The sequence below is a fragment of the Neopelma chrysocephalum genome, unplaced genomic scaffold, assembly GCF_003984885.1.
Source record: "Neopelma chrysocephalum unplaced genomic scaffold, ASM398488v2 Primary Assembly neopelma1_85, whole genome shotgun sequence".
Lineage (NCBI taxonomy): Eukaryota > Metazoa > Chordata > Aves > Passeriformes > Pipridae > Neopelma > Neopelma chrysocephalum.
In genome coordinates, this window is record NW_020897747.1 from 7,368,161 (window position 1) to 7,394,873 (window position 26,713).

Genomic DNA, 26,713 nt, shown 5'->3' on the forward strand with positions numbered 1-26,713 from the left:
AGCCCTGCAAGATGCTGGTAACACATAGACTGTTTTGATGCACCTGCCTTTTGCTCAGGTTTGCATTTTTTTAACATCTTTTATTATTCAGTGAATTATAACAGCTTTGTACAGCAGCTTGATTCCCTTCTGCAATGCTTTTGTACTCTCTGTATTTGCTTGATCAAGCCCTTGATTATTTCCTGATTTGAGAACTGCTCCGATTTACCTTTTTTCTCGGTCTCAATTTCTCTCTCCATTCCTTCAGTTCTTGGCTGTGCTCTTCATCCAGCTCTTTTAGTTTCTGAGTCTCGTGCTCAACCAGTAGATGGCATTTTTCATTCTTAAAACAAGATACAGATAATCCTTATGTAAAACTAATTCAGATTAGGCAACTCAACATTTGTACAGTGACATATGTTGTCCTAATTCCTTCTAATTAGCTTATTCTGTGTAAATAGTGACGTGAATAATTACAAGATAAAAGTATGTTACGAGGCTGCATTTTCAAAAGCTGATCTTCCCATCGGAGCCAATTGAGATAAGAAACACTCATAAATCCAAACACTGCTGAGTGTCATTAAGGCAGAAGCTGAGTGTTACTCAAAACTGTGTTTCACTGCCTAATAATGCTTTTCAAGGTCAGACAGCATTTCTGCTTTGCTTTCTAAAGGCAGTCTGTACAATTTATTAAAATCAATTACTTTAAAGACAAAGCTGTTTTTTGGAAATATTTCAACTCTTGGTGCCAAGAGCTGAGATGAATAAACAGGGTTTAGAGAGGGGAGAAATGTGGTTGCAAAAGCAGCCTAGGAAAAGGATAATCAAACCACACCTCAGCTCCACATTTCTCTCAGTAAGGTACCCAGGTAACTGCTTCCCTTTCAGAGGACTTTTGAAGCATAGCAAGAAAAAAATTAAGTATTTGGTTACATCAAATCTTTGCTTTTTTTTTAAGAGCACTTGGCAATGGTTGTATTTCTGGAGTCCCAGTCCCAAATAGGTCTGATGCAGAGCACAGAACCACAGCAACAGAAATGACAAGTACTTGGCTGGACCCGAGTGCAGCAAGGGGCCAGTTTTCCTTGTGAAGCTCAGAGCAGCCCTAATCTGCTCAATTTTCCTTGAGCTGAAACTCTCACAAGACTCCCACGGTACTTGGGGATTTACTGAGGCATATTAGTGGCACAGCCAGGGACTGTTTCTGCAGCATGTAAGAAAGTGAACTGAGTGAATGAGCTTCATTGGTTTTTGTATGATTTCTCTAAGCAAAGGTTATCAGCAGGTGATCATTAATGCTTTAAAACTTCCTTGTGTCCCTGAAATAGGGAAAAGCTGATTGAATGGAAAAGGAGATCTGGCCTCTGGTATACAGCAGAAACTTTTACTAAATGCATACCAAAAGGGACAGAACAGAGTTCCTCATGGCAAGAAGAGAAGTCCTTCTAAGTACCTTCCAGAAGCTCATGTACAAGTGGCAGTACTTTGTAAAAATCTCCTCATTCATGTATTGCTGCAAACATCTTGCTGGTAATGCCTGGTGCTGCCTACCTCTGTTCTGATTAATGACATTTCAGTAAAACCAGGTTACAGGAAATGTTGCCTACAGAAAATAGCCCTGGGAACTTGACAGATATTCCAGAAGTCATCATCTGTTTCTGGTTCATGCTCTTCTTGCATTTAAAATGATTTCTCCTTAACTGATGGAAGCATATGAATGTGGTTAAGCAGTGTGCTGCAGGCCTTCGAAAGCAAAGTTGAAACTCTACACTGATCAGTAAAAATGAAGGAAAAGATGTTTCTGCTTTGCCTGCATCCGTTATTAACCCGAGTCTTCCCACCTAATGGTCATTTAATATCATCTATTTTTAACCTGTAACTGATGCAGTTCCCTGATGTTTGCTTCACACTGCAACTGAAGGTCCCGCATTTGGTTTTCGTGTTTCTGATGCTGAGCCAGTCTCTCATTCTTCTGCCTCTTTTCTTCTTGAACAGCAAACTAAAATTGAAAATAAAAAGATTATTTATATTGTGCCTCTGAATACAACAGTTTACATGAGCCAAAGAACTGCATGTAACAGAATGAACACATACTGAGAAGAATGGCTTCAGAAGATTTAAGCAATAATTTTCTCTACTCTTTCTTTTTTAAAATCTTTACAAAGGGAGTGCCCTCACAGTTTTAATTACATTTCTCTGTCTGCACTCTGATTTTTCCTTAAAGCACAGCACATTTCACTACCAGACTCCTGCAATTATCTCCCTCTGAAGGTAAGTGACACAGCAGTGTTGCTGCAGGCGTCGGTCGAGGTTGGTGTTATACAGCTACAGGACACCTTATTTTCCAGATTTTTCATCCTTCCAGTGCTCACCATATGAAACCATGACTTGGGACTTTGGTGCATCTCTAGAAAGCAAACCTCTCAACATCTTCACAGCATTCTCTTTTAAAGAATGAGTGAATACCTACAGCTTTAGTTCATAAATTCACAAAAATCAAGCATCCTTAAAAATATTTCACAAAATCACAGAATGGCTGAGGTTGGAAGAGACCTGCAAAGATCAACCTCCCTACTCAAAGCAAGGTTGACAGGAACAAGCTGCACAGGTCTGTATCCAATTAGGTTCTGGGCGTGTTTGCAACCTTTCTGGGCAAGCTGTCTGACCATCCACACACTAAAGAAGTGTTTTCTTATGTTTAAGTTGGATTTTCTGTATTTCAGTTGTGCCTGCTGCCTCTCACACTGTCACTGGGCACCCTGGGAAGAGTCATGCTCTTTGGGTACTTATGCACATGGATAAAAGACCCTCCTGAGCCCACTCTCCTCCAGGCTGAGGCATCCCAGGTATTCCAGGTGGCTCCTCGTGTAACAAGACCCACGAGTCCCTGGGTCAGCTTCAAGGTCCTTTGCAGGACTTGCTCCAATAAATTCATGTCTGTGTTGTTTTGGGAAGCCCAGGATTGGACTCAGTGCCCCAGAAGAGTCTCACCAGTGCAGCAGGAAAGGATGATTTCCTCTGACCTCATCCAGTGCATCAACTCAGATTGGTACCATCTGTCAACCTGTGAGAGTGCACTCTATCCCATTCTCATATTTGGCACTTACACTATTCAAACTAAATATAAATTTAATTATTACCTGCTTAATTTTTTCACGATCTTGGTCTGGAGAGGCTAACGAATTGATTCTTAAACTCTTCTTAAACATTGCCATGCGAGTCTTTGCTTCACTTCGCTGGATTTTAGGCAGTCTGGCTCTTTCCTGAGTTTGCTTGTTCTTTAACTCCTCAATAAGGCGCTGATTATATCTCTGCATTTGTTCTGTTTCCTGCAATGGTAACCACGTGGAAATGTTACAGAGTAACCATCAATGTTATATTGTTTGTATCTCATTTCCTCAATAAGCACCCGGCGTGAGACAGCAACAGAAACCAGTCCCAGCCCCAGCAGCACCAGTGGCAGGAGGGGCTTCTTCCAGAGAGCTCTGGATCATGCCCAGCCCTGATGAGATTCTCCAACTAATGTGAATACACATATATTTTACCAGTGGTTGCTCAACTCCTGAACTGCCTTTTAAAAAGTCTGTTGTTCAAAGGGAGAAACTTCTGTGCAACTGAGCTCCTGGGCTGCAGCTGTGAAGGGGCAGTTTGCTGCAAAAGCTGTGAAAACAACAACCAATATGGGATGAACCAGAGTGGACAGGAATAAGCCTTCAGTGGAGGCTGTTCAGGTTCTGATCACCAAGGAGATCCTCTAACACCTCCCTATTGGTTTACAATTTCAAAAACTGAACTATTTTCTTTAGTGTGTTCTATAAAAAACCAAATGTCTCGTGGAAAATAAGGATTTTATAGGATTTAGCTATAAAGAGACAGTTGTCAGCTACTTGCCCAAAAGCTAATCCAGTTTATTCCACTCATTTAATTCCAGGATGATTTACTTCTGAGTAGATTTATTTAAACACAAGTCAAAACTGATTTGGTATCTGAGCAGAATTCAGTATTTTTAATAGAAACAGGTTGATGTTGTGATTGGTGGGGGTTTTTTTAAGAATCGAAAGAGAAAAATATTACTACTGATACTTCTACATACTACTAAGGTATTTGAGTACGATGATTAAGATTTTTTAGTTTCAATAGCTTCAAAATACTTGTGTGGGTCTTGTCTGTGCAAACAAACAACTACCAGAAGAGATCATAAGACTACTGAAAAAAAAATTGGACATTATAATACACAACAGAATGCGTCAAAATCAACACTAACTTTTTCGTGCCTCTTAAGCAGTTGGTGTCTCTGCATGAAGTACTGATCTTTGAGCTGCTGTTTGAGGAGCTGGTGTTTCTCTTGCAGATGCCGCTCCTCCAGTTCCCAGATTGCAGCTTCACGAGCTGGAAAAAAGAGGGAGCTGGTTCAGAAAGCACAACAACCACACAGTGCTTCCCAATCTACCTGCTGGTGTATGTTTAGAAGTAGCCTACAACTGCATTTTGAAAACAATGTTATTCCACAGAAAATGCTTTTATTACCATTGTAAATTAGTCATGAAGGTCTTCTTAGAGTGAAGACAGAATATTGTTTTATTAAAACACAAGGGGCTGTTTTTAAAGAGAGCCTGATGCTGGATACCTCTCATGAGCTGCTGTTTGTTGTTGAGGCAATCTCGTTCAATAGTGGCCAGTTCCGTCTTCTGCTGCTGAATAATTTTCTTCAGAGATGCATCCAGTTCTTGTTGCTGCTTCTGCACAAACTCCTGCTCCTGGTAAAAACCAATAAAAGTAAATTAAATTTTGTTCTTCTAACCACATTACATTTTAATGAAACTCCCAGTTCTCTCAGCATTAGCTATATATGAAAACAAATGCACCTATGAAATTTTGAGCTACCATGCCTTGACTATCAAATTATCCATCTTTTGTATTTGCTATGTATAGAGTAGGTAAGAGCATATTTAATATTTAAATAATACCTTCAGAAGTAAGACCAAAGGCAACAAACTAGCCAGCAATCTGCAATTCATTCCATCTCTTGTCTCTCCTCAGAACACGTTGCAGGTTCAGAGCTAGCAAAGACAAGTGCTCAGTATAAAGTTGATCTCATTCTATCAAGGGTTAATAATTCATGTAGGTAAGAAAATAAAGGTTTGTATGGTTATTTTGTTTTGGGTGATTAGTTAAAGCCTATTTATTTACACAGATGGGTTTCAGATTTGTGTGGTTTATCTTGTCCTGAAGGCAGAGGTATTGAGGCTGGGAGTTCTGTAGGTCCACTGTGCAGACACTCCATGGTTCTGCAGGACTGTCACCCTGTCACACCTGAGCTGAGCTGGCTCTTTGCAAAGTGATTTACCACCTGCCTGATGCAGTCCCCATATCACCTGCATCTTCCCATTATCCAGTTTGCATCCCATCATGAAAAGCAGGCAGCAGAAGGAATCCCCCTCCCATGCCCCTCCCCAAGCAACTTTACTGTTGCCTTTCTTCTTCCAACTATTAAAAACCACAGCCACGAGCAAGTGAGCATGCACACCCCCCCCCCCGTAAGAACAAAAATTAAATCAGATCACAGGATATCAAAGGTCAAAAGAAAGTACAATTCAGGGTCCTGTCAGAGCCAAGGGGAGGTGCTGAAGCACCTGCTGCTCTACACAACAAAGCAACACTAAAGATGGTCTTAATCTTGGAAGGGAGATGGAAAAACTGGGCTGCAGCTGATCAGTGGAAGGGTGTCCTGAGCTATCTTATTTTTTTACTGAACCTATGGTACTTGCTAAGAAGAGTTGTCAGGTGGAATTAAATGTTCATTTAAGGTACTTTTTATCATGACCAGAAGAATCCTGGTTTTCATCTTCATGGAAAGTTATTAATAGATGAGGCTTTCATCTCTCTCAGTGGACAGAAGAGTTACACTGAGAAAAGTAACACAAAACCAGAGGTGAAATAAGTTGCTAGTGACAGACCTGAGGGTACAGAAAGAACTGGAAGGTGATGTCTGTAAATTAAGTCAGACATACTAATCAAATATATGAAATGATGAAAAATGCTGTTGTTTCCCTTTCTAGATGAAAAGGATAAGACGACTACAAGTTTATTATTCTGAGGGTGCAGACACATAATTAACACAATGTTTAATTTCCTGGGAGTTTTTTGATTTGAAGGGAGTAGGGGAAAGCTGTTCTGGTGTAGTCATGGTCAAAAAGTGATTAGGTTTGAGCTTTACACAATCATTTAAATATCACTGCTCTTCTCTCTAAATCTCAAGAAGTTTTATACCTGCTAGCACTGTAAGATAAACTCTGGCCTTTCCACTTCCCACATCTACTCAAGTATCACACAAAATAAAGGTCACCAAGGTTACCAAAGAACATGTAGGTTGTTTCAAAGGTAGACAGAGCAAGACAGCTCACCTTTTTCAAGCTACCACTTGGTTTTACCCAATAAGTATCTTAAAATAAACTCAGATATTTTTAAAATACATAGTTTCACTGCACACACAGCATACAAGTCACACAATGTTTCTCACATGTGCTGAACAAATAATAACCACAAGAGAACAGTATGATATTGCATATGTGAAATCTCAGTATTTTGCCCAGACTAAATAACCAGTGTAATTTTGACCTTTTGGCTACGAATAGTGCATCATGACAAATTTGTGCTAATCAGTTTGGAGACAGCAGTGACATTGATCAGCACATATGATCAGGAGAGGAGAAAACACACGTCTGGAAAATTAGGAAAATAAAACTTTTGTTGTTTTGCATTTTAAGACTTACATCCTGCATTTGTGCGTTGAAAAGCGTACACGAAGACAACTGAAAAGACTGAATCATAACCTGAGCAACGCCCTGTGGGACACAATGTACTTCCTATGTCATGATACAATGAAATATATTTTTATTCTTTAAAAAAGGAAGAAATTATATCTGCTGTGTGTTAGTAATAAGCATTTAAAATGTCAAGGCTCATCATAGAAGTAGATACTGACAATATTCTAAAATTAAACATCTGCACCTTGTCTAATACTTATCATTCCAAGTAAGGAAATTTCACATTTAAAATTTTCTCTTTCACCTCTCTTCAACAAAGAGAAACCAGCAAAGTAAATAAACCAAGTTGCTACAAACACTATGAAAAACTAGGGTTTTGTTTCTTTAAAAAGTTTAGAGACAGGTATCTCTGGTATAGGGAGAGCACTGCAATTCAATCACATTCTATCCTGGGAAATCCCCTCTTAAACACATAATCAAATAAAGTTGCTATTATTTTCCACTAGGTCACTCAAATAAACATTTAATCTTTAAGTTACTCAATCCAAACCTGCTCTGCTGTGGTTGAAGCTCACTCTGTACAAGCTGTGGCCAACATAAAGCCAATATTTTTTTAAAATACTTGCCCTCTTTTTAGCTGGGTCATAAAAAAGCAGCAAGTCTGAAGGCATGAAATTGTAGATGATGTCTTGCAAAGTTTCTGTACACCTACACTTTGACATTTAAATAACATTTTATCTAATCTGTTCTGCTTCTATAAACAAGATGCCTCATGTTTACATACTATATACATTTTCCTCTCCTGCACTTGTGTTGTTCAAGACTTACTTCTGACTATAACCTTTAAAATCTGAAGGACCTGTGGGGTACTTACCACTCGTAAAACCACTGTAAATAAACCTGCTGTAGAAAATTACCATTCTTTTTCAGTACAGCACACAAAACATTCCACTTGACAGTACAAACCTGGGAACCGCTGCTCCTACATGTCTACCCAGCTTAGTCTATGAGATGTGATATGGGAGTACTTGAAGGAAGAGAGCAGTATGTAGGGTTAGTTTGAGTTAAGTTCCATACTCACTCAACAACAACAAGAAGTGAAATCATCAAGCTGTGTGAATACTGCTGCCTTTTGTATTTTAGTAGCTTGAAGCTGCCATTGTTACCTGAGCATGCTGGCTTTGTGCAAGCTCCTCTTTCTTGCGTTTCATGAGCTCTTTTCTCAGCTCTTTTGGTGCTTTCTCCACTTCACATAAAACCTACAGTGTATATAAGCATGCAGAAGGTGGCAAAAAGAACACTTTTTCTCCACAGCAAGCATTACTGTGAACACAGGACATGCAGGTCAAGCACTAGAGGTACTGGGAAGCATGCATTACTTCAGTGGCAGGGATGTTAGTTTAGTGAAAAGAGCTTAATGAAAAGAGAAGGAACAGTAGGTGCTTTATGCATGCCAGGAGTGCAGAAAGGAGGGATGTGCCAGCCGCTTTTTGCATGCAAATGCTGCCCAGTGCTCTCAAAAATGGAATCTGTCGCTTGTGTTTCCATGCAGCAGCCAGAAGAGTCAATAGTTAAGAAAATCACCACCTGCAAAAGTGGTATTTTCTTGAAGCACTATGGCAAAAGGACCACAGAGTATGTTTACCTCATAGTAAAACTGTGAAAAACAGTTGGAAGTTTAAAAAACTTCCACTGAAAACCAGCTATTTCTGACACTGTCTATAACTTAAATTTACAAGACGCCATTATTAGTGTCTCCAACCATAAATGACAGGTGATGTCTTTAAAATAATAATACAAGCAAACAAAGTATTAGTTGGTTGCAAGTGTTTGGTTCTAAAGAATTTAAAGCAAAACCCACCAATAACTACATTTTCAAGAAACTATTCGTGACAGTATGCTGGGATGGAACGTGTTTCAGTTCAAGGTGAATTAGACTAGATTAGCTGAAAGATTCTAAATATAACCTGGCTAAATCAACTGACTATTAATCTGTTAATTTGCTAATGTGTTTTATTTGGTTTCGAGACTTATAAAAATGTAGCATTGCACACTCCAGTGTAGCATGGATAGTTTTAGAGCACCAGCTGCATTTTTCTTCAAACTGTACATCGCCTTTTTAAGCTTTAAACACAAAACTATGCACCCAGAAACAAATGCTTGTTTGTTTAATAGTGAAAGCATCATAAGAAAACAGAGTCCAAATCACCACATGCTACTCCTGTTTCCATGAAAGAACTGCTTTTAGCTCAGAGCAATAAGTAAAATTCTCCCCGCTTTCCCATGTAGGACCCAATCACCAGTAAATAGAGAGAGACTCAAAAATGCAAGAGGTACCGCAAAAGAAGAAAAATTGTTATTTACATTTGAGCATACGGTTCAAACTGAATACAACTTATTTCTTTAATGCAGTTTTGTGCTACAGGACCATTCTATGCAAAAGCATGGACACTACAGCTTTCTAAAGAAATCTGAGTCTAGTAACTATTAGAGGAAACACTAGAGCCATTCATATATAAATGGGCACTACACAATTGATCCAAAAATGAAATAAAACAGCTTTTAAGATGCAAAATCCACATGGAACCACATCACCTTCTCTTACTCTAATGCAAGCAAATTAGTAGCACAAGGTGTCAGTGTCAATTGTCATTCATTTTGCCTTAACTGTATGACATGTCTGAGATTAACTGTAGAAGATTTTAGGTTATCCACACTTCTCTCTCCTAGCTTTCTTTCTGGAGCCAAAAAGCCAAATCCATGTTACTGTTCTCACTTCATATAAAGAAATTCTAAACAATAACAGCATATGCTCAATGAAAATCTAACAAATTACTCTAACAAAAAAGAAACATATCTGAAATTAAAGTGGTTCTCAGTAATAATCAAGACTTCAAAATTCTAATTTGATAGGTATTTACTAAGTACCCATAGCTGGATTTGTTTAAAGTAGAAAGCTCAAATATTTTTCACAATCTTTAAGAAAATACTTTTTCTTGATTTAATATGAGAGAAAGTATTTTATTAAATATTATGTGAAAAATAAAGTCTTCTAACTTGGTGATGTTCTCTAGATTAAGTCAATACCTCAATCTTCCTGTTAGCTGTTTGTATTTCACTTGAGGGAGTAAAACAAGAAACAATATTGACTGCTAGTAACACTTCCACAGGTCAGTTGACAAGGCTTCTGGGAGACCTAATCTCAACTGTTTATTATGCCCATACTCCTTATTGTCTATGTTGTCATCGTCTCTTACCTCTTTTTTCTTGTTTTTCAGGACGTTCTGGAATTTGGACAATTCCTTCTCCTGTTCTGCTTTGATGCGTTTTGCTTCATCCCGTAAGCGATTCGTGTGCTCCTGTTCCAGGCGCTCTATCGTCTGTTTCTGCTGCTTCTCCAGGTTTTCTATTTCTTGATCATACTGTCGCTTTTTACTCTGTGAAAATAATTTGGCAGCTTTTTTGGGGAAACAAAGTTCTGTTCAGTGAAGTGCTGTACCACAGCAGGGCAAGGCCCTGATGAACTGTTCTGGCAGGCAAGTTCCAGCATACAAGCTGGGCACCCCACGATGCAAAATACTGCTTTTTATTAACAACAATGAAGGCTAGGCTACAGCCATCATAAAAAGAAACACCTGATTGCTGCTAGCAGTATTCTGCCTACTCCATCAAGATGTTGTATTTTAAGAGCAGCAAAATCCAGAAACTCACTGTCATTTCCTGTTCAAAACGCCTGAACATCTGTTCTCGCTGTTGCAAAAGCTTATTACTGAGTTGCTGTTGGGCTCTCTGCTCCTCTTTCTGAAGAAGTCTTAGTTCTCTTAGCTCTTGACGTCTAATAAGGAAAAAGAATCACTTAATATTGATGGGAAAGCAAAAGAAGAGGAAAATTACAAAAGACAAAAAGGAGCATCTACAGTTTAGGTCCAGTAAAACTGGATTGAATTGAATTGACTGTCGTATGAAGAAACACTTTACATCCCTTTCTACTAAAAAAATACCATAAATTAATCCCTAATTATTTCTGGAATAAGATCACTAGCCGCCTTTTTTTATTCAAAGAGAAAAAAAATTAGCTGCCAACCTCTTGAAAATTTTACTTACACAAACACTTACCGTAGGAATCGCATTTCTTCACTTTTCGAGTCATTTTCAGTAACTATTTTTGATGTGGTTACACTCACTTCTACTCCATCAACAACAAACTTCCGAGTTTTCTTTAATGTTTTCTTCTGTCTTCTAGTTTCCTAAATAAAGCATTGTTAAGTTATTCTTTACTTATTTAAATTACATTCTTTTTCCTCCTTTTTCTTAATATTAAATTAGATCAAATATTTCTGTGAATGCCTACTATATAGTAATCTGGAGTTCTTCTCACTTATCAGGTATCTCACTAATTAAGTGAGAACTTGAAAAATTCTAATAAACTGAAACTTTCTTTTATCAGCAAACTGTAATTATTGATTATCCAAATTGCCAGAAGAAAAAAATTAATCTAGATAAACTCTGAACAAAACTGACGCAGTTTTATTTTCACGAGCTGAAGACAGCTACATTTCCTGTTTGCTTTTGATCGTGATTTTCCCAGTCACCAAAAAAAGACATTTAATTCTGAGAAACAGTTCCCAAACAGAAAATAATTTACTCACCTGCTTACTTCTGCTTTGGAAATAAATAAGCTAGTCTAATTTTTTTATTCATATATATCAGCCAAAAATCATGTGATGAGATTGCTGACAACTGAAGAAATCTCAATTCTCAAAGCTGCTGCTGTTTCATTATAAGAGAAGAGACACCCCGGCTGAAACTGCATCTCCACTGTGTCAGGGGTACTGCAAACACCCTGAAATCATGTTTAGCACAGCTATGCCAAGCTATGGGGTTTTTGTTTGATTGGTTTTCTAGGTTTGTTTTTCTTCCATTCAAACCCATGTTACACAGTTACTACCTTAGTATGGCTATAATTATATTAGTATACAGATATAAATAAAGTTCATAGCCTGGAATGTGATTCCTCTGAATAAGCTCATTCATACTGGCATCGCTGCATTGACACAGCACAACCACAGTAGCAGTGTTTGGAATAAACAAACCCAACAGAATATCTGCCTTGGATCTCCCAAATCTAAACAGAGAGACAGATGATGGAAGTGACAGGAATTCAATATAAGATTAGATGTCACAGGAGATTTTTCCCATTAAACAGGGATTCTGTGTTGAGTAAGGTATTAAACTCATCTTCTTGAATATCAGCTCTGAACTACAACCATTCACAATTCTTCACATTTAATTTTGTTAGAATTCCTGTCATATGCTAGTCTACATTTTCAAAATACAATTATGCAATAAATTAAGAAAATAATTAGCATAAACGCCAAAATCCAGACATTGTCATACCATGCAATTTGGAATACTTTGGTTTCTACAAAGTTAGTTTTGTATGTATGTGCCAAACTAGTTTCTCACTCAACACTTTTCTTTGTTGCAAAAATCAAACTTGGAGATAATTTTAGGGTCACACTCACATGAGAATTTATATTAAAAAACATGATTGCTTACACTTACCTGTAAAGATATTGATCCTGTCTCTTTGTTCTTACTAAGGAAACTAGAAATTGATAAGTTCAAATCAATGCTGCTGTTATCAGCTGTAGAACCTGTGCCTGAATCGGCATCATTTTCCTTCACATTCTCCGACTCTACCTGCTGGGAAGTTTCAGTATTGCCTTGATTATCCGTTTTGACTTTCTCATTTTCTTCAGTGCTAATACTAATACTGGGGACTGGAGTGACTTCAGAGTCATCAGCTTGTTCATTGACAGTATTTTGAAGCTTATCCTTCGTTACCTCATCAGAAGTAACTTCCAAATGTTCTTTGTCTGTCTGAATATTGTTTTCCTGGATATTCTCAGGTCTGCACTCTCCTGAATTTTGGTCCATATCAGTCAGGTTATCCTCCACTTTATTAGAAATATCCTCAGGCTTGCTCTGTATTGCCTTCTGGTCTACGACGTCTTTTCCAGAGTCTTTGATCTTTGTTTCCTCCGTGCTGCTTATATTACTAATATCCTCATTTTCACTTTCTGCCAGTTTCTTGTCTACTTTGATCACTTTATCTTGGCTTTCTGATAGAGTTTCTTCAGAGCTGATTATCTCATGGACCTGCTTAGCCTGACTTTCCACTGGCTTATCCTCCAGCTCAGGTATTTTATCCCCATCACTGATCGGTGTTTCAGCAATACCACCTATCTCCTTAATGTTGTCAATTCCAGGCTTTATTAGCTCCTTTTCTTCATCAGACACTTCAACTGTAGCATTAGGTAGAGTTTCTGTAGTGGTGTCTATTGTTGCCTCTTTCTGCTCCTCATTTTTATTTTCCTTTCGCTCTGTATCTGTATTTTCTACAGGGACCTTTTCTTCCTTAAGTCCCGAGAGATCTGTTCTGTTCTCCTTCTCTTCTTTTTCACCAGTTTCCTTAGAAATGCCTTCTTCAGTTTCTACACTATTTTCAGTTGTGGGTACTATTTGCAGCTTATTATCTTCTGTCTGTTCGTTTGCTGTGGAATTTTCTTTCTCTATTTTTAGGTTGGGTTCATTCTTTATTTCTGATTTTGTTACCACTTCAAGTTCTTTCCCTCCTTTCTGGGGTTCTGTATCCTTATGTGGTTTTTGCAGGCTTTCTGTGTCCTTTTCTGCTGGCATTATTTTGCCTTGCTCACCTTCACCAGTCGGCACAGAACCGTTTTGCACTTCTATATCGTTAACGGTAGTATCGCATATCTTATCAGCTGTTTTCCTAAATTTAATGTCCTCAGATTCATCCACAGTTGTTTTGTCCTCAATTGCATTACTTCCTGTTTTCTCAGAGAGAGATTCCAGGACAGAGGCATTCTGTGAAAGTTTATCCTCTTCAGAGCTGGCAATGCTAAGGTCGGAGGATGCACGCTTCTCTGCAGGTAACTGCTAAAAATTAAAGGAAGAGAAACACTTAAACATTTTGTAACTTAATCAAAGCACAGTTCTACGGAAGAATACCTGAACAGAGATTAATATTGTATTTACAGGCAAAGAATTTGATAACCTCAGAGTACTTCACTTGGTATTACTATAGAACAAGTTCACGAAATGCAGACAGGCCCTGAACAGAAAGTTTCACAAGAACCCTCTTCCATATGTCATAATTGAATAAAATACACTATGATTGAGGGAAAGGCATTAGGGTCATCAGCCACTCTTCAAGAGTCTTTTTTTTTTCATATTGTTTTCTTTAACAGTTCAGTTCCTTAACAGTCCCAGCTACAGCTGGATTTGAAAGACACATTTTCGTGCCAGTTTGGCTAGAAAAAAAACTGTGTAGCTTCAGTTAGTGCAGCACTGATAAAACAAAATTTTAAGACCTTCTACTTCACTTTGTGTTCTTTGTTAAAAATGCCTGAAATTTTTTTATCTATTTTTAATCACTGTAAACCTCCATTAAAATGGTGAAAACTTCCAGCAGATCTGATTAGAGTGGGAATACAGAACTAGAACAGAAACAGTTACCTCACTGTAGAAACTGCTACTGTCAGAATATGAATGTTATCAGATTATATACAGACATACAAAAGAATATAATAATAAAGTACCATTTTAGCCATAATTGACCTTTCACTCTTCAAAGTGACTGCGATATCTCTCTGTCTGTATTTACTGTCAGAACCCTGTAATTTGCAGATCAGGCTCCTGATTTGCCACTGGGAACATCCCAGGTTAGCTGTTGCAGCAAGCATGGGTTTGATCATGCATTTCTTACTTTATGGGTTTCCCAGGCATACATAAACCAATTCCTTTTAAGTCAAAATTGCATTTCAAATATTTCTTCACAGAATTATTCTAGAAGCTTAGTGTTGATCTCCAAGGAGTGTTTAAAACTACCACAAGTAAATAATGTGAACGCATCTACCTCACAGTTCTTAAAATGCTGCTTTTGAGATGTTTAACTGAGTCACAGGTGGACTTCACTGCAACCCTCCTAGGGGTTGATGGCTTAGCAGCTCGTCAGCAGAAGGAGGTGGTGGATGATCCTTATGAGACAAAGTCCTGGAGGAAGCTGGTGGGAATGAACACTTGGAGATTTCCTGGGGTGGACTGGGAGTGGGGTGTGAACGTCAGGGGATGTGAGTAGCGTGGTGATGGGAGAGGAGGAAATGAAGGGATCTGTTCCTGCTCCTGCATTTGGCTCCTTCACCAGGGCTGGTAATGGCAGCTCCTGACGGCACCGGGCACTTGCACCACTCAGGTCAGGAAGAACACGGCTTGTGCACTCTGCAACCTGCCACCCCAGCACTGAACATTGGGGCTTTCCCCTCTGAGCAACCGTATTTGCATTATAAGATTCTTAAAGCATTTCCAGAAATACTTCCTGCCTTTGTAAAATATGGGGGGGTTTTGTTTTTCTTTTTTTTCTTTAACAGCCACGCTGTAAAACCACAAACTTAGTTTATAGCATAATAGTCAAATACCTTTCTTAATCTTCTAAACACTTCATGGAATACAAATGCACATTTACTTGTTCATCTACTCATTTTGACTTAAAACCATTTGCACAAAAATCAGTATCCCACTTTTAAAATATCACATATATATATAAAAAAACCTAAGATGTTAGTCTTTATTAGTTATTATTTATTACTAGGAGTTTAAGAACATGCTAATTCTGAAATTGTTGACTACTTATTTTGTAATAAGGTCGGAGTATGTTTACAATGTTATTTTTAGAAGACTTCTGCAAAAGTCAGCTAGTACATTAGAAACAGAATTCTCCATGCTAAGCTGGAGATTGCATATTTAAAAAAGCAAATTTTAAACTGACCAGAGAATTCTCTGTTTCCTCTTCTTCATCCTCATCTTTACCATCTTCAACTTCTTCTGTAACTTCAGCCTTAGCTTCTGCAATCAATTCTCTTATTGGTTTATTGGAAGTAACAGTAACAAATGGATGCTAGTGAAAATAAAAAAATAAGCACAATATTAAGTGAAGACTTGCTAATTTGAAAGAAATACAACTTCAGAGAAACGTTACTGTGGTTCTCTTAAATTTGAAGATTCACAATTAACATTAATCATAACTGTCCTAATACATTTTTTCTGCTGAAGTCTTAAAATCAAAACATTTGTATTCAAGCATATTGCGTAGGTAGTCCAACAAACTTGCTAAAAATATAAATAATTCATTTATACTGACCTTTTTCACAATCCAAAGAATAGAAGTAGAAATATTTTTAAAAAGGTTCTTTTTCTTGGAAACAACTTTCATTTTAGTTCCACAGTTAAATTATTTCCTGATTAGCTTTATCTAAGATGACTCTTTCCAGAAAAAAATGTGCTTTGTCCTTAAAACAATTTTTCCCAAAACAAACTGGAATTCTATTTTTTTCTTTAAGTGCAAAGAGGTACCTGTTCTCCTACTGTCTGAATCTCCTTTCTCTGCTTGGCCCTGCTGCTTAAATCTACTCAACATATGCCAGATGGATTGCGGATGAGGTAAATGCGTGCTGACGTTAAACAGAATCAAATGTACCTGGTCACATCTATTCCTGTTCAGCTGTTCTGCAGTGACAGCATTACAGGGAGGGCTGAGTGCTAAAGCTTTTAGAACACCTGTCAGCAACTGACTACACACATAAATATCTCCTTCATCCACTACAGCTATCAAAGTATAATTACTTACACAAAGTAATTAGCTATATCGCATCAAAATATGTTAAACAAATAATCTGATCTGCACTTGGTATCATTTAACCAAATTTTATCAAATAAGGATCCATGCATCAATTTTAAAAGCAAGTTGTGTGTGAACACTCAGTTTGAAATTATTTAAATAGTTACTACAATACTGCTCTGCTTTTAAAAAATACAAAATATGCTTGCCTTTAAGCAACAGTTCTGAACAGATAACTCTTCCTACCTGTAACAGTTGAGTTGCACTCCACCTTGCATCTACATTCTTTTCCAAACATTTCTTCAGAAAATCTTTAAAATCTGATGACCTACAAGGAAAGCAAACAGGTAGTGGTTGTTCTTCTGTCTATTCAGACTAGCATATACTGAAATATTCTTTTGCTTTCCCATGAACCTACACTGCAACTCCAGGTTCTTCTACTGATTCAGGGAAAAACAAAGAGTACAGGAATGCCAAGACCAACATGATACAAATACAGCCTTTAAACTGTTTGCCCATTAATAGAAGAGTTCATTTTTTGTTCTGCATTTTTAATACATCACATCTACTACACCACTAACTGAACCATGTAAAGATATTAAATTGACCAACTAGATAACGCCTTTTAAAATATTTTCTTAGTATAAAAATGCTTTAGTCTGCTTTGACACAATCTTTTTCTTTTTCAGATGGTCTTCAGATCTGTTACTGCATTTGTAAAAAGCTATTTCACATGCATTTTAATGCAAAATCTGCACAGTACTTCTGTATAAAAGCTTCTATACAGAACTATGACAAAAAGACCATAGTTCCAATTGTGTGAGCAGATTATATGTGTGTGTACACATGTACAAACATACATAGGATATAAAGCCAAACCACAAAGTTCAACAGGGCTATGCTCACGAATATGAAGTTTAGCAAACAGACAACTTGGCATGCCTTGTACTCAAAACCTACAAACTGGGGTGGGAACGCTGTAAATAAAATACTAACCATTTTGATGGCTGTGCTAACGTGGGAGGATCAGATTTTGCAATTTTCAGAAGCACTCGCATGGGATTTAATTCATGATGAGGTGGCTCTATTTGAGCCATTTCTATTAAAGTAATGCCAAGAGACCAAATGTCAGCCTTATAATCATAAGGCCTGTCTTTAGAGGTCTCACACATTACTACTTCTGGAGCCATCCTGCAAAGAGAATAATGAAGCACCGGATTAGAAAACACATTCTGATCCGTTCTGAGAACATTCTAAATACATACAGTCACTGAAGCATTTTAAGAAGCACATTCTACCCTCATTTGATATATTTACACAATATTAACCAAGCTTATAATAATAAAATTAAAGGTAATATTAAGTTATTAGTTTTTACTAAAAAGTCAGCAAAACAGTGCACTCACCAATATGGTGTACCAATAAAAGAGTCTCTTCTTTGTATTGTTCTTGTGTTTTTAGCTGATACTCCAAAATCCGCTTAAAGCAAACAGCAAAATACTATTAATGGGGTGGTGGAAAACATATTATATTTTTTATTTTACAATTGTCTTTTAAATGTTATATGTTCCAGAGCAAACATTCTGCAGTATTAAAACTTCAAAGAGAAATAAAAATATTGTGTTTTGATAGCTAAGTGCCAAGGTTTTAGAGCATTTGTAGTACAGCACCTTGATTAAAACTTATACTCCATTTCTAAAACAGAAAGTAATGCTACTGTTGGGCTGTGTGGGACAAGAGCAATACATGTTTTTACTACAGGAATAGCTGATTTAAATTATTTTAATTAGAAACTAGTTTCTTTAGCCTATGAAGTCTGTATTCATGACATTAATTCTCTCATTAATTTAACAACTCATTCAATTTTTAATTTCAGGACTCATTCTCATGAAGGAACATTTTTCCTTTATCTTACAGGTTTTTTTTCACATGATTTTCACTTTACATCAAATATCGGAAAGCTTACATATCCACCTTTGATGTAATATCCAACCAAAACTCAACTTTAACTTTGCAATTACTTGTCTACAAAGCACTACATTTCTCACTTAAAAAAAAGAGATGACATTTGAATAACTGTTGTATGCTTATTATAGATGTAATTTTGTTAATGAAGATCTAGAGATTAGAGTAAAGGGACAAAAATAGCCATATGCTGCCATCTTTAATCTGTACAAAATTACTTGATGGGCTCAACACTTGAGAAGTCTAATTTTGCTCCGTGAAAAAAAAATAAGGACTTTTGCAATGGTTCAAATGCAAAATCTGAAATCTGTATAACAGAATCAAAATACAAATAGTTTAAAAGTAGTAAAAATGCTCCTTCAAATGATGCTGTACACTTCTCAAAACTAAAGCAAATCTTTTTTTTAGAAATCTTAACTAGCAAACCTGAATGTATCACTAAATAAGAGTGGAAGAAATCTCCCTGTGGTCTGAACTGTTAAGTAGTATCTTGACAGCCTGCAAGGTGCTGTGTATCAGCTAAGCTTGACAAAATCCTAAAATAGTTCCAAGTCTGCTGAGGAGAAGCCAGGTCATGTGAGGAAATGAACAGAAACAAATGACTTTCTCTGACCATGAGACTCCTGCTACAATCTGTGGTTTCTTTTACAGCAGTACTAAGAATCTTAGATAGCAGTTCTATTACACTAAAAATAAGGCCTATGACCCCCAGTCCATCACTAAATCTTCAGGGTTTGTAGAAAAGCTAAAACAATAGTTACATGTACATTGCAGATTAAAAGAAAGCCAGATGCAAGGAATATATGTACAAGCAACAGTCTTGAGCAAGGGGATCCATGCAAAAAGCACAGACACACTAAACTGATCAATATAGCAAAGCAAGTTCTTAAACAATCTCAACTTCTTAACAGAGATGATGCACTGAACCTTGCTGAGACTCTGCCATCAATACAAATCAGGCAGGAGACATATTTCTGAATTTGAACATTCCTTGTTTGCGTTTACAAGGATTGTCTGTAGCAAGGCTGGGAGTTCAGAGCCCCAGATGATGTGCTGATATTCTGATTCCCCTTACCTTTACCCTCTGTGTAACGTGCTTCCAAAGAAATACAACTAATCACACACACCATGCAGAGAGAAGGTTCTGAAACCTGAATGTGAACTGCAATGTCATGGAACTATGCCATGGGTAGAGCCACTGTAAAGGCTGACAGCTTATACACATTTGCCCCTGAAACAAAGTGGATCCAGATAATTCCTCTCCTTTCCTGGCTGAATGAAGGGATGCTATTCACCACCAGTAGTCCTTTGTCAGTTCTGTATGGAGGAATCCTCACAGATTCCCTATCAAATCAGAGTGAAAATGTGGATGACTGCTTAAATTCAGATTAAAAAAACAGGAATGAACAATAGTAAACTCGTATTAACTTTCTTCCAGACTGTTCTGTCCTAATTTCAGTGTAACAAACAATTGACCAAGACACAGAAACACTAAGATGAGTAATTAAGATAATTACTCGTCTCTCAATAAAGGAAGAGACAACAGTACTAGGCACTGGTTTTTGGTGATAGTAAAGAATGCTCATTTTCCAAACTATCGACTTCAAAGGGAAGTTCTGATGTTACCATAGTAAAGGCAACTGTAAGTAAGAATGTTATACTAAGAAACAGTAGGAGTTGGGTCTGACTGTAGGCAACTTGGTGCAGATACTGACATGACTCCTACCCCTGCTGATTTTGGAGTGTGAAAGATGTGCCAAGTATCGTCAGAATATTTGCTCAGCTTTTTCTTTTCTTGATAGTAGCAAACCACTTGCTTTTGAAAAACCCCTCATTGCTAGATTGGTATTTCAGTAGGTAAATAATGAACTCTGACAAACTGCAGCCTGAGGAAAACACATTTAAAAGACCACGCCAAGTTCTGAGAAAGTCTTTTATATGCAACATTCTTACCTAGTTTAATGTCTCCATCTAATGTGAAAAGAATATTGCCAGCCTTTAGATCTCTGTGGATGATCTTATTTTCATGCAAGTAGTTCAGTGCTTCCAATGTCTGCCTGCACACCACTTTGATCTGTGGCTCTGTTAATGGCCTTTCAAGCTCTACAAGACAGAGACAGAAATAATCACAACATTTCTGCATTTTACGTTATGTGTTCATAGCAATCAGCATAGTAATATATGTGAAAGTTAATTTATCTGACAGATTCTAAACATCACAAGTCAGAAAAAAATTCTATCTTATAAATCTCACTCCTTTCAATAAAAATTTCATGCCTTGAACCCAAACGTCTCTTCATTATCAATTATGCATACCCACCTCTCTGAACTGTGAAAAAGCTATATAGTTTAGAGATGGATTCTTCTATGTGGTACACAGAGATGCTAATGACCAGATCCTTTACTTAAATGGTATTAGTATTCACCTAATTTGAGGAATAAGCACAGAAAAAAATCTAACTTGAAGGTAGATGCAATATAAAGAATTAACTCAACCTAACTTGGAAGGTGGCAGTGGAAGAGGAAAAATGAGATCCTGAAAAGGGCTCATACAGACTATGTTAGAACAACAGAGCTTCATAAGCATATGAGAACAACTCTTCACATTTACTCAAAGGATTGAAACAAAAATGTTGTTAGAAAGTAAACGAACACTTTAAAAATGAGAAAAAATAAATCTAACTTAAGAAGTTACAATGTCCATAGATATAGGTGTAAATACTAATTTCTGAACCCCAATGTTCAACATATATAGCACACCAATTACAGAAATATTTGCATATCAAAACAATACTCATACGAAATAAGTCTTACAATATAAATTATCATTTAAAGGTGTTAAGTTTATTATTTGAAACAATTTATTTACCCAACATGACTGCATCTACAGCTCCTCCTGCACAAAATTCGATCAGGATCTGTATTTAAACAAATAAAATACAGAAATTAGAAATCAAAGAGTTCCACTGAACTGAATCATCAATTTAAGGAGCATTACTGAGAGATCAGAGTTTCAGACTATTTTGCCTCTACAAATTACTTTACTAACCTGCAAAATATTGGTATTGTTACCCAGCTAAAAGTAGGGTTGTGATGCTCAAGCAAATTATTTGAAAAATACTTGGAGATCCCCAGACAAAAGTTTTAATCCAAATATAAAATAGCATAACAAAACATAATGAAACAGTCATCTTAAACCTACTCCTTGTAATGTGATTTACATAATCCCTGCAAACTCATTTCTTGATTATTAAGTTCTGCTTCTATACTATAATCTCCCTGACTGAAAAGTCCAAGAGCTAAATGATTTTCCTTTAGCAGATGCTATCTCCTATATTGTTTCAGACAAGATGAAAATACAGAAAAATACTCGTAAAAGCTAAAGAAAATTACTAAATTCAGATGTTCACATTAATTTTCCTTCATTTTCATTCATGCCTACAATACATCAAGGCTTTTATGCCAGAATAAACTAGAACAAGTCTATCTCCAGTTCTGAGTTGCATTTGAAACAAAAATAAACTGCAACTCTTTTGGAGTACAAACTATGCTGACACAAAGGATAGAAAGTACATACACAAAGGAAAGAGAGGGTGGACAAAGGGAATGAGGAGAACAAGAAAGAGGAAAGGTCATTCAAGATTGATACCCACTCTTCCATATGTGTTTTTTCTTTAATTTGAACTTTAAACATTAAATTGTAATTTTCAGCCTGACAGATAACGAGTGTTTCTTGTCAGACAGTCAATATTCTGGGAAATAATATCTTATTCTTTTTCTTTAGAGCAATTTTAAAATCAGAGTATTGTTGCCCATAAAAGAGGAAATCTCAAACTATACCTTATACCATAACACTTATAGATACACCTCTTATGTCACATATCACTTCAAATTACTACAGCAATTAATCCCTACAACAAGGACACCAACAAATTTATTTTATAATGCAACTGTAAGGCCTTTAAACATTATTCCATTTACATGCTTCTACATGCCAAGTAAGTCAAGAATGGGTAATTGTAAATAAGGAATTTATTTCTCTAAATTTGCTGTTTGAGCTGACAAAGGTCTCTTTGATAAAGAAATCACGTTTCCAAACCCATAAAGCAACAGTGTATTATTTTACATCCAACTATCATTCTTCTCTGTCCCCTCCACTAAATTCTGTTTACTTACCACATCACTAAGCTTTCTCTTTGTTGCTTTCATACCCCTGCATTATACTGTAACTATGTAGCTACAACTTGATTTTCAAACTATTTACTTGTCCTCTATCTTCATTCTGCCAGCAAAGCCTATCCACTCAGTTTCATATTCTGCCTCTATGCATCCTTGCTTTCATACTGAACTTATTTTTTATAGGATTTTTTTCACTATTCCATTGTTTTATACAAAATCCTTTTATTCGGCATTAAGATAACAAAGTTTTAAGCTTAGCAAAATAAATGTAAATGAGGAAATACAGTATTACACATCCATCGTTTTCATGGCCAAAGGATAAAGCTTATTCATAAGACTCCAAAGAAAACTTTCTTTTATTTGTTTTAGGTATCTTTTTAAAGTATAAACTTTAAAAAAACCAAACGTATTGTCAATTCCAAAAGCACTTACAAATATTGCATTGGATCACCCAGAAGAAAAAACTGTATTGTCATAGCTAAAGCTATTTCAGTGAACACACAGGATATAGCAGAGGAGTGACATGTAGTCATATGTATGCTCACCACACATCAAGGTTCTAATACCTCAGGTTTAAGTAAATTAATTATGGTTCAAGTACTGGTAAATTGTCCTTCCTGGAAGTGCCAACAGATTCACTCATATCTAAAATACATACTTCACAGGCTGACCTTTTCAGCACATTATTTATTTTTCAGGTGTGGATTCTGAATCTCACTCTAAATTGTACTAATGTAATTAAAATCTGAGTCCTGCTGCTACAAATAAGCACCAATTAAGAACTCTCTCAATACATCAAAATGAACTGCCAATTTCCACATTTTAGATTCAATCCGCTGACCAAATGACTCAGTGCAGCACAATTTTACAGTGACTATTTCCTAAGTCATAGTCACAATTTAAAAATTAGTTTTGAAACTGAGTAGTTATCCCAACATTGACAAGCCAGACAAAATGTGATTGACAAATGATCTATTAATAAAGAAAAAACTGTAATTTCAATAACCTTTTGAAAAAAGTAGAAACACTTAGAGAAGGAAAAATACCTACCCACAGATTGTTTTCATAGTAGAAAGCATCTAGGAGCTTGACAATATTAGGATGATCACAGGATGCTAAAATATCAATCTCCACCATGTAATCTTCAAGTTCTTCTTCTGATTTAGTATCTATCACCTTTGCAGCAGCCAGAACTTTAGTTTCTTTGTTCTGAGCCTGTAAAATAAAAGGCACAACAAACATATATACATGAATTTCACCAGATAACTGGCACCAGCAAAAACCCCCACAAATAAACCAACCCTCTCCTGACAGTTCTGTGCTGTTTTCCTGCCTCTAGCTTCCTTCTCTACAAAAAGAGAACATCTGCATATTAAAGAGCAGATAAAATCTAGCAGAAAAAGGGCTTAATAACTTTTCCTAGGGTTGAGAAACAATGAAAGACAAGAATGTAAAATTACTTAATTCTCGTCACACTCTCTAAATTGTCATACAGTCAATAGCTTTAGGGTCACTACAGCTTGGTACTAAGATGAAGTTTCGTGCTGCTCCCCAAAACACCATCTATTAACACTTGGCAAGGAGTATGAAGTAGCCTCTGCCCTTCTGACAGTCCCCACCTTGTGGCAGCACCGCTGTTCCCAAAGCCACACAGAGAACCTGATCCTCGCTCAGGAACCAGCAGGTTGCTCCTCTTCAGCCAGGGGCTGTATGCAAGCTCCCAGGTTAAAGAGCTGCCAAGCCATCATTAGTTTGTCTGGGTTTTTTGCTCTCTTTGCTTCAGAAGTCTGGGAGGACTCCCACAGATGGGGACTTAAGGAAAGTGGAATGCTGGAAATGCTGCCAACCTCTACTTTATTACTTCTCACCCTAAGACGAGCGAGCTGGAATTGCTGCAGTGATATGGTCAACTACAGAACCAGTAAAACAAGGAAAGGGAAAACAAAACCAAGGGAAAGAAACCCCCAAACATTTCTGCTAGGCATTTAAATATTCTTTGGCTTTTTTCCAAATATAAGAAATGATAAACAATTAGGGTGACTTATTGAAATAGTAAAGCACTTCAGAAACCAGTAACTGCAAATACCACTTATTCACAGAATATTGCTGAAAACTAATCCAGCAAAACTAGGCAAGGTGAGATATTTTTTAATATGAGGGGCGGTAAAGCAAATACTAAACACACAGCCTATATACATGTGCATACATACACGGAAACACAAAATTATATACAGTCTCTAATAATTCTCTTGCAAGTTATGTTTGAAAAAATACTAAATTCCAAGTTGCAGTAAACTTTAAACAAGAAGGTATGTTTTTCTCAAGCCATCATAAAAACACTACTTTGTCAGGGCATTTCCAGTGGTTATCTTATCTTTTGCCTCTGAATCAAACAAATGTAGGACTGAAGTCTACTTCACCCATTATATGTAAAGAACATGAAGCAAAGGCCTATGTTTACTCCACTGAGTTTTTGACATTCAAATGAAATTAAATGGCAAGGAGGGACACAGGTTCTCTCCAAGGCAGCAGAAGACAAGGACCTGCAGGGGCAATTCTGACTCCTGATGTGAAGCATCACAAGGTGGTTCATCCTGTCTCTGCTGGTACAGCTGATGCATGGGGCCCAAACCTACTTGGGATCATCCCAGGACAGAACACAGCAAGAATCTCAAAACCTGAGTTTTGTTACCCAATCTCTTCATACCAGTACCAGAAAAAAGCTGCTATCAGACAGCAAGTGAGAATCCTTAAGAATGATTTCCAAAGTCTAAATATTATTACTTTCACAGCTATAAATAATTCTCTCAATGTGGCAAAAGATAATAAAATATTTAAAGATAAACATTTATAATAATATTCAGTAAAATAGCAGTAACAGCAAAACACACTTTTAAGCACAGTCCCAGCCGATCCATCTCATGTTGAGGGTAAAGGTTTTCTGTAACATTTCTTCTTATCTCAGTATTCTTTCCAAAACAAAAAACAACCAATCTTCCCAACCTCAATATTTGCCCTCCCACGTTTAACAACATAGATAAGGAATCTGTGTAACATTACGTGAAAACAAACTACTGAGAAATTTTCCAACACGCGTTCTAATAATAAAAAGGAAAAGGTCTGCTTAGTAACGCAAACATCATTTGTTTTGGTTTCATGCTTTATAGCAAGAATCAAAGACCAACCTTCCTATTCTAGAGCTGCACTCTAAATTAAACATGAAAAGTGAAACAGATGTCTGATCAAAACAGAAACAGACTTGCTGGTTTTACATGTGCAGAAAAATGGGCTTTAAAGCACCTTTCTAAAGAATTTAAATTTTAACTGCAAATGTATTTTTTTGAAACATGCATGGACACTCTTCACTGTACCTTAAAGAAGGGTACTTAAAAAAAATCTGAAAATTATTTTTACACAAATTTGCTTGCAAACTATAGAATGGTAACAATATTTTGCTTAAATAGAACTATCTACCTCAGGTACCAATAACAGATGTTCCTGCTTTCTGATTCAGTTTCACCTCTGAGTGAGACAGGCGTTGGTAAGTTCACCTCCATGATTACACACTCGGGAGTTTGCTGCATTTACAGCACCTATTGCTTTTTTCTATCAACTGAACACTTTGTATTTTGATTTTTCCCAGATCCTTTCACTTGAAGTAACTAAAAATCTGCTTTGAATAAGTTTCTATGATTTCCTCCTTGTGATAGCTCTATTAAAACACCTCATTACAAACCAGAAATTATAAGAGACAATATGAATATCTTTATGAGCATCTCAACAACTATAAACAAAACAAATAGTTGCCTTTGTTCTGACTTAAGATAATAAAATTTTGTAGGTCTAGATCCAGACTTTTTTTTCTGTTTTTAAAAGGAAAAAGCTTTAGAAGCAGCATATTTCCACTGGGTATTTCTGAGGACTGATAAAATATTACACCTGAAAAGAAATTATCTACTTTAAAGTTCTTCTTGAATAAGACAATATTCATCTCCACCCCACAATGCACTCAATAATAAATACCCATCTATGTGACTTGCTGTAAGAAGCACGTAAGAAATACGTTCTTTTGAACTGTGTAGGAAAGGATTTTACTGATCATGCATAAGATTTATGACTCACT

The 26,713-nt window shown here is 36.7% G+C and overlaps 1 protein-coding gene across 3 annotated transcripts in view; it reads right to left on the reverse strand.

The window, feature by feature from the left end:
* Positions 1-26,713, reverse strand: part of SLK (STE20 like kinase) — a 47,410-nt gene that overhangs the window by 2,524 nt on the left and 18,173 nt on the right. Inside the window, exons 2-17 of one of the 3 annotated variants that reach the window (XM_027692124.1) lie at positions 23,641-23,805; positions 21,281-21,329; positions 20,365-20,514; positions 17,853-17,925; positions 17,443-17,637; positions 16,693-16,774; positions 15,598-15,726; positions 12,312-13,706; positions 10,863-10,993; positions 10,458-10,581; positions 10,004-10,183; positions 4,607-4,736; positions 4,244-4,368; positions 3,120-3,308; positions 1,853-1,978; positions 209-322 (exon numbers count right to left, since the gene is read on the reverse strand). In XM_027692124.1, coding sequence (XP_027547925.1) covers positions 209-322; positions 1,853-1,978; positions 3,120-3,308; positions 4,244-4,368; positions 4,607-4,736; positions 10,004-10,183; positions 10,458-10,581; positions 10,863-10,993; positions 12,312-13,706; positions 15,598-15,726; positions 16,693-16,774; positions 17,443-17,637; positions 17,853-17,925; positions 20,365-20,514; positions 21,281-21,329; positions 23,641-23,805 — 3,357 coding nt within the window. The other 2 variants (XM_027692123.1, XM_027692125.1) reach the window with 2 other exon arrangements.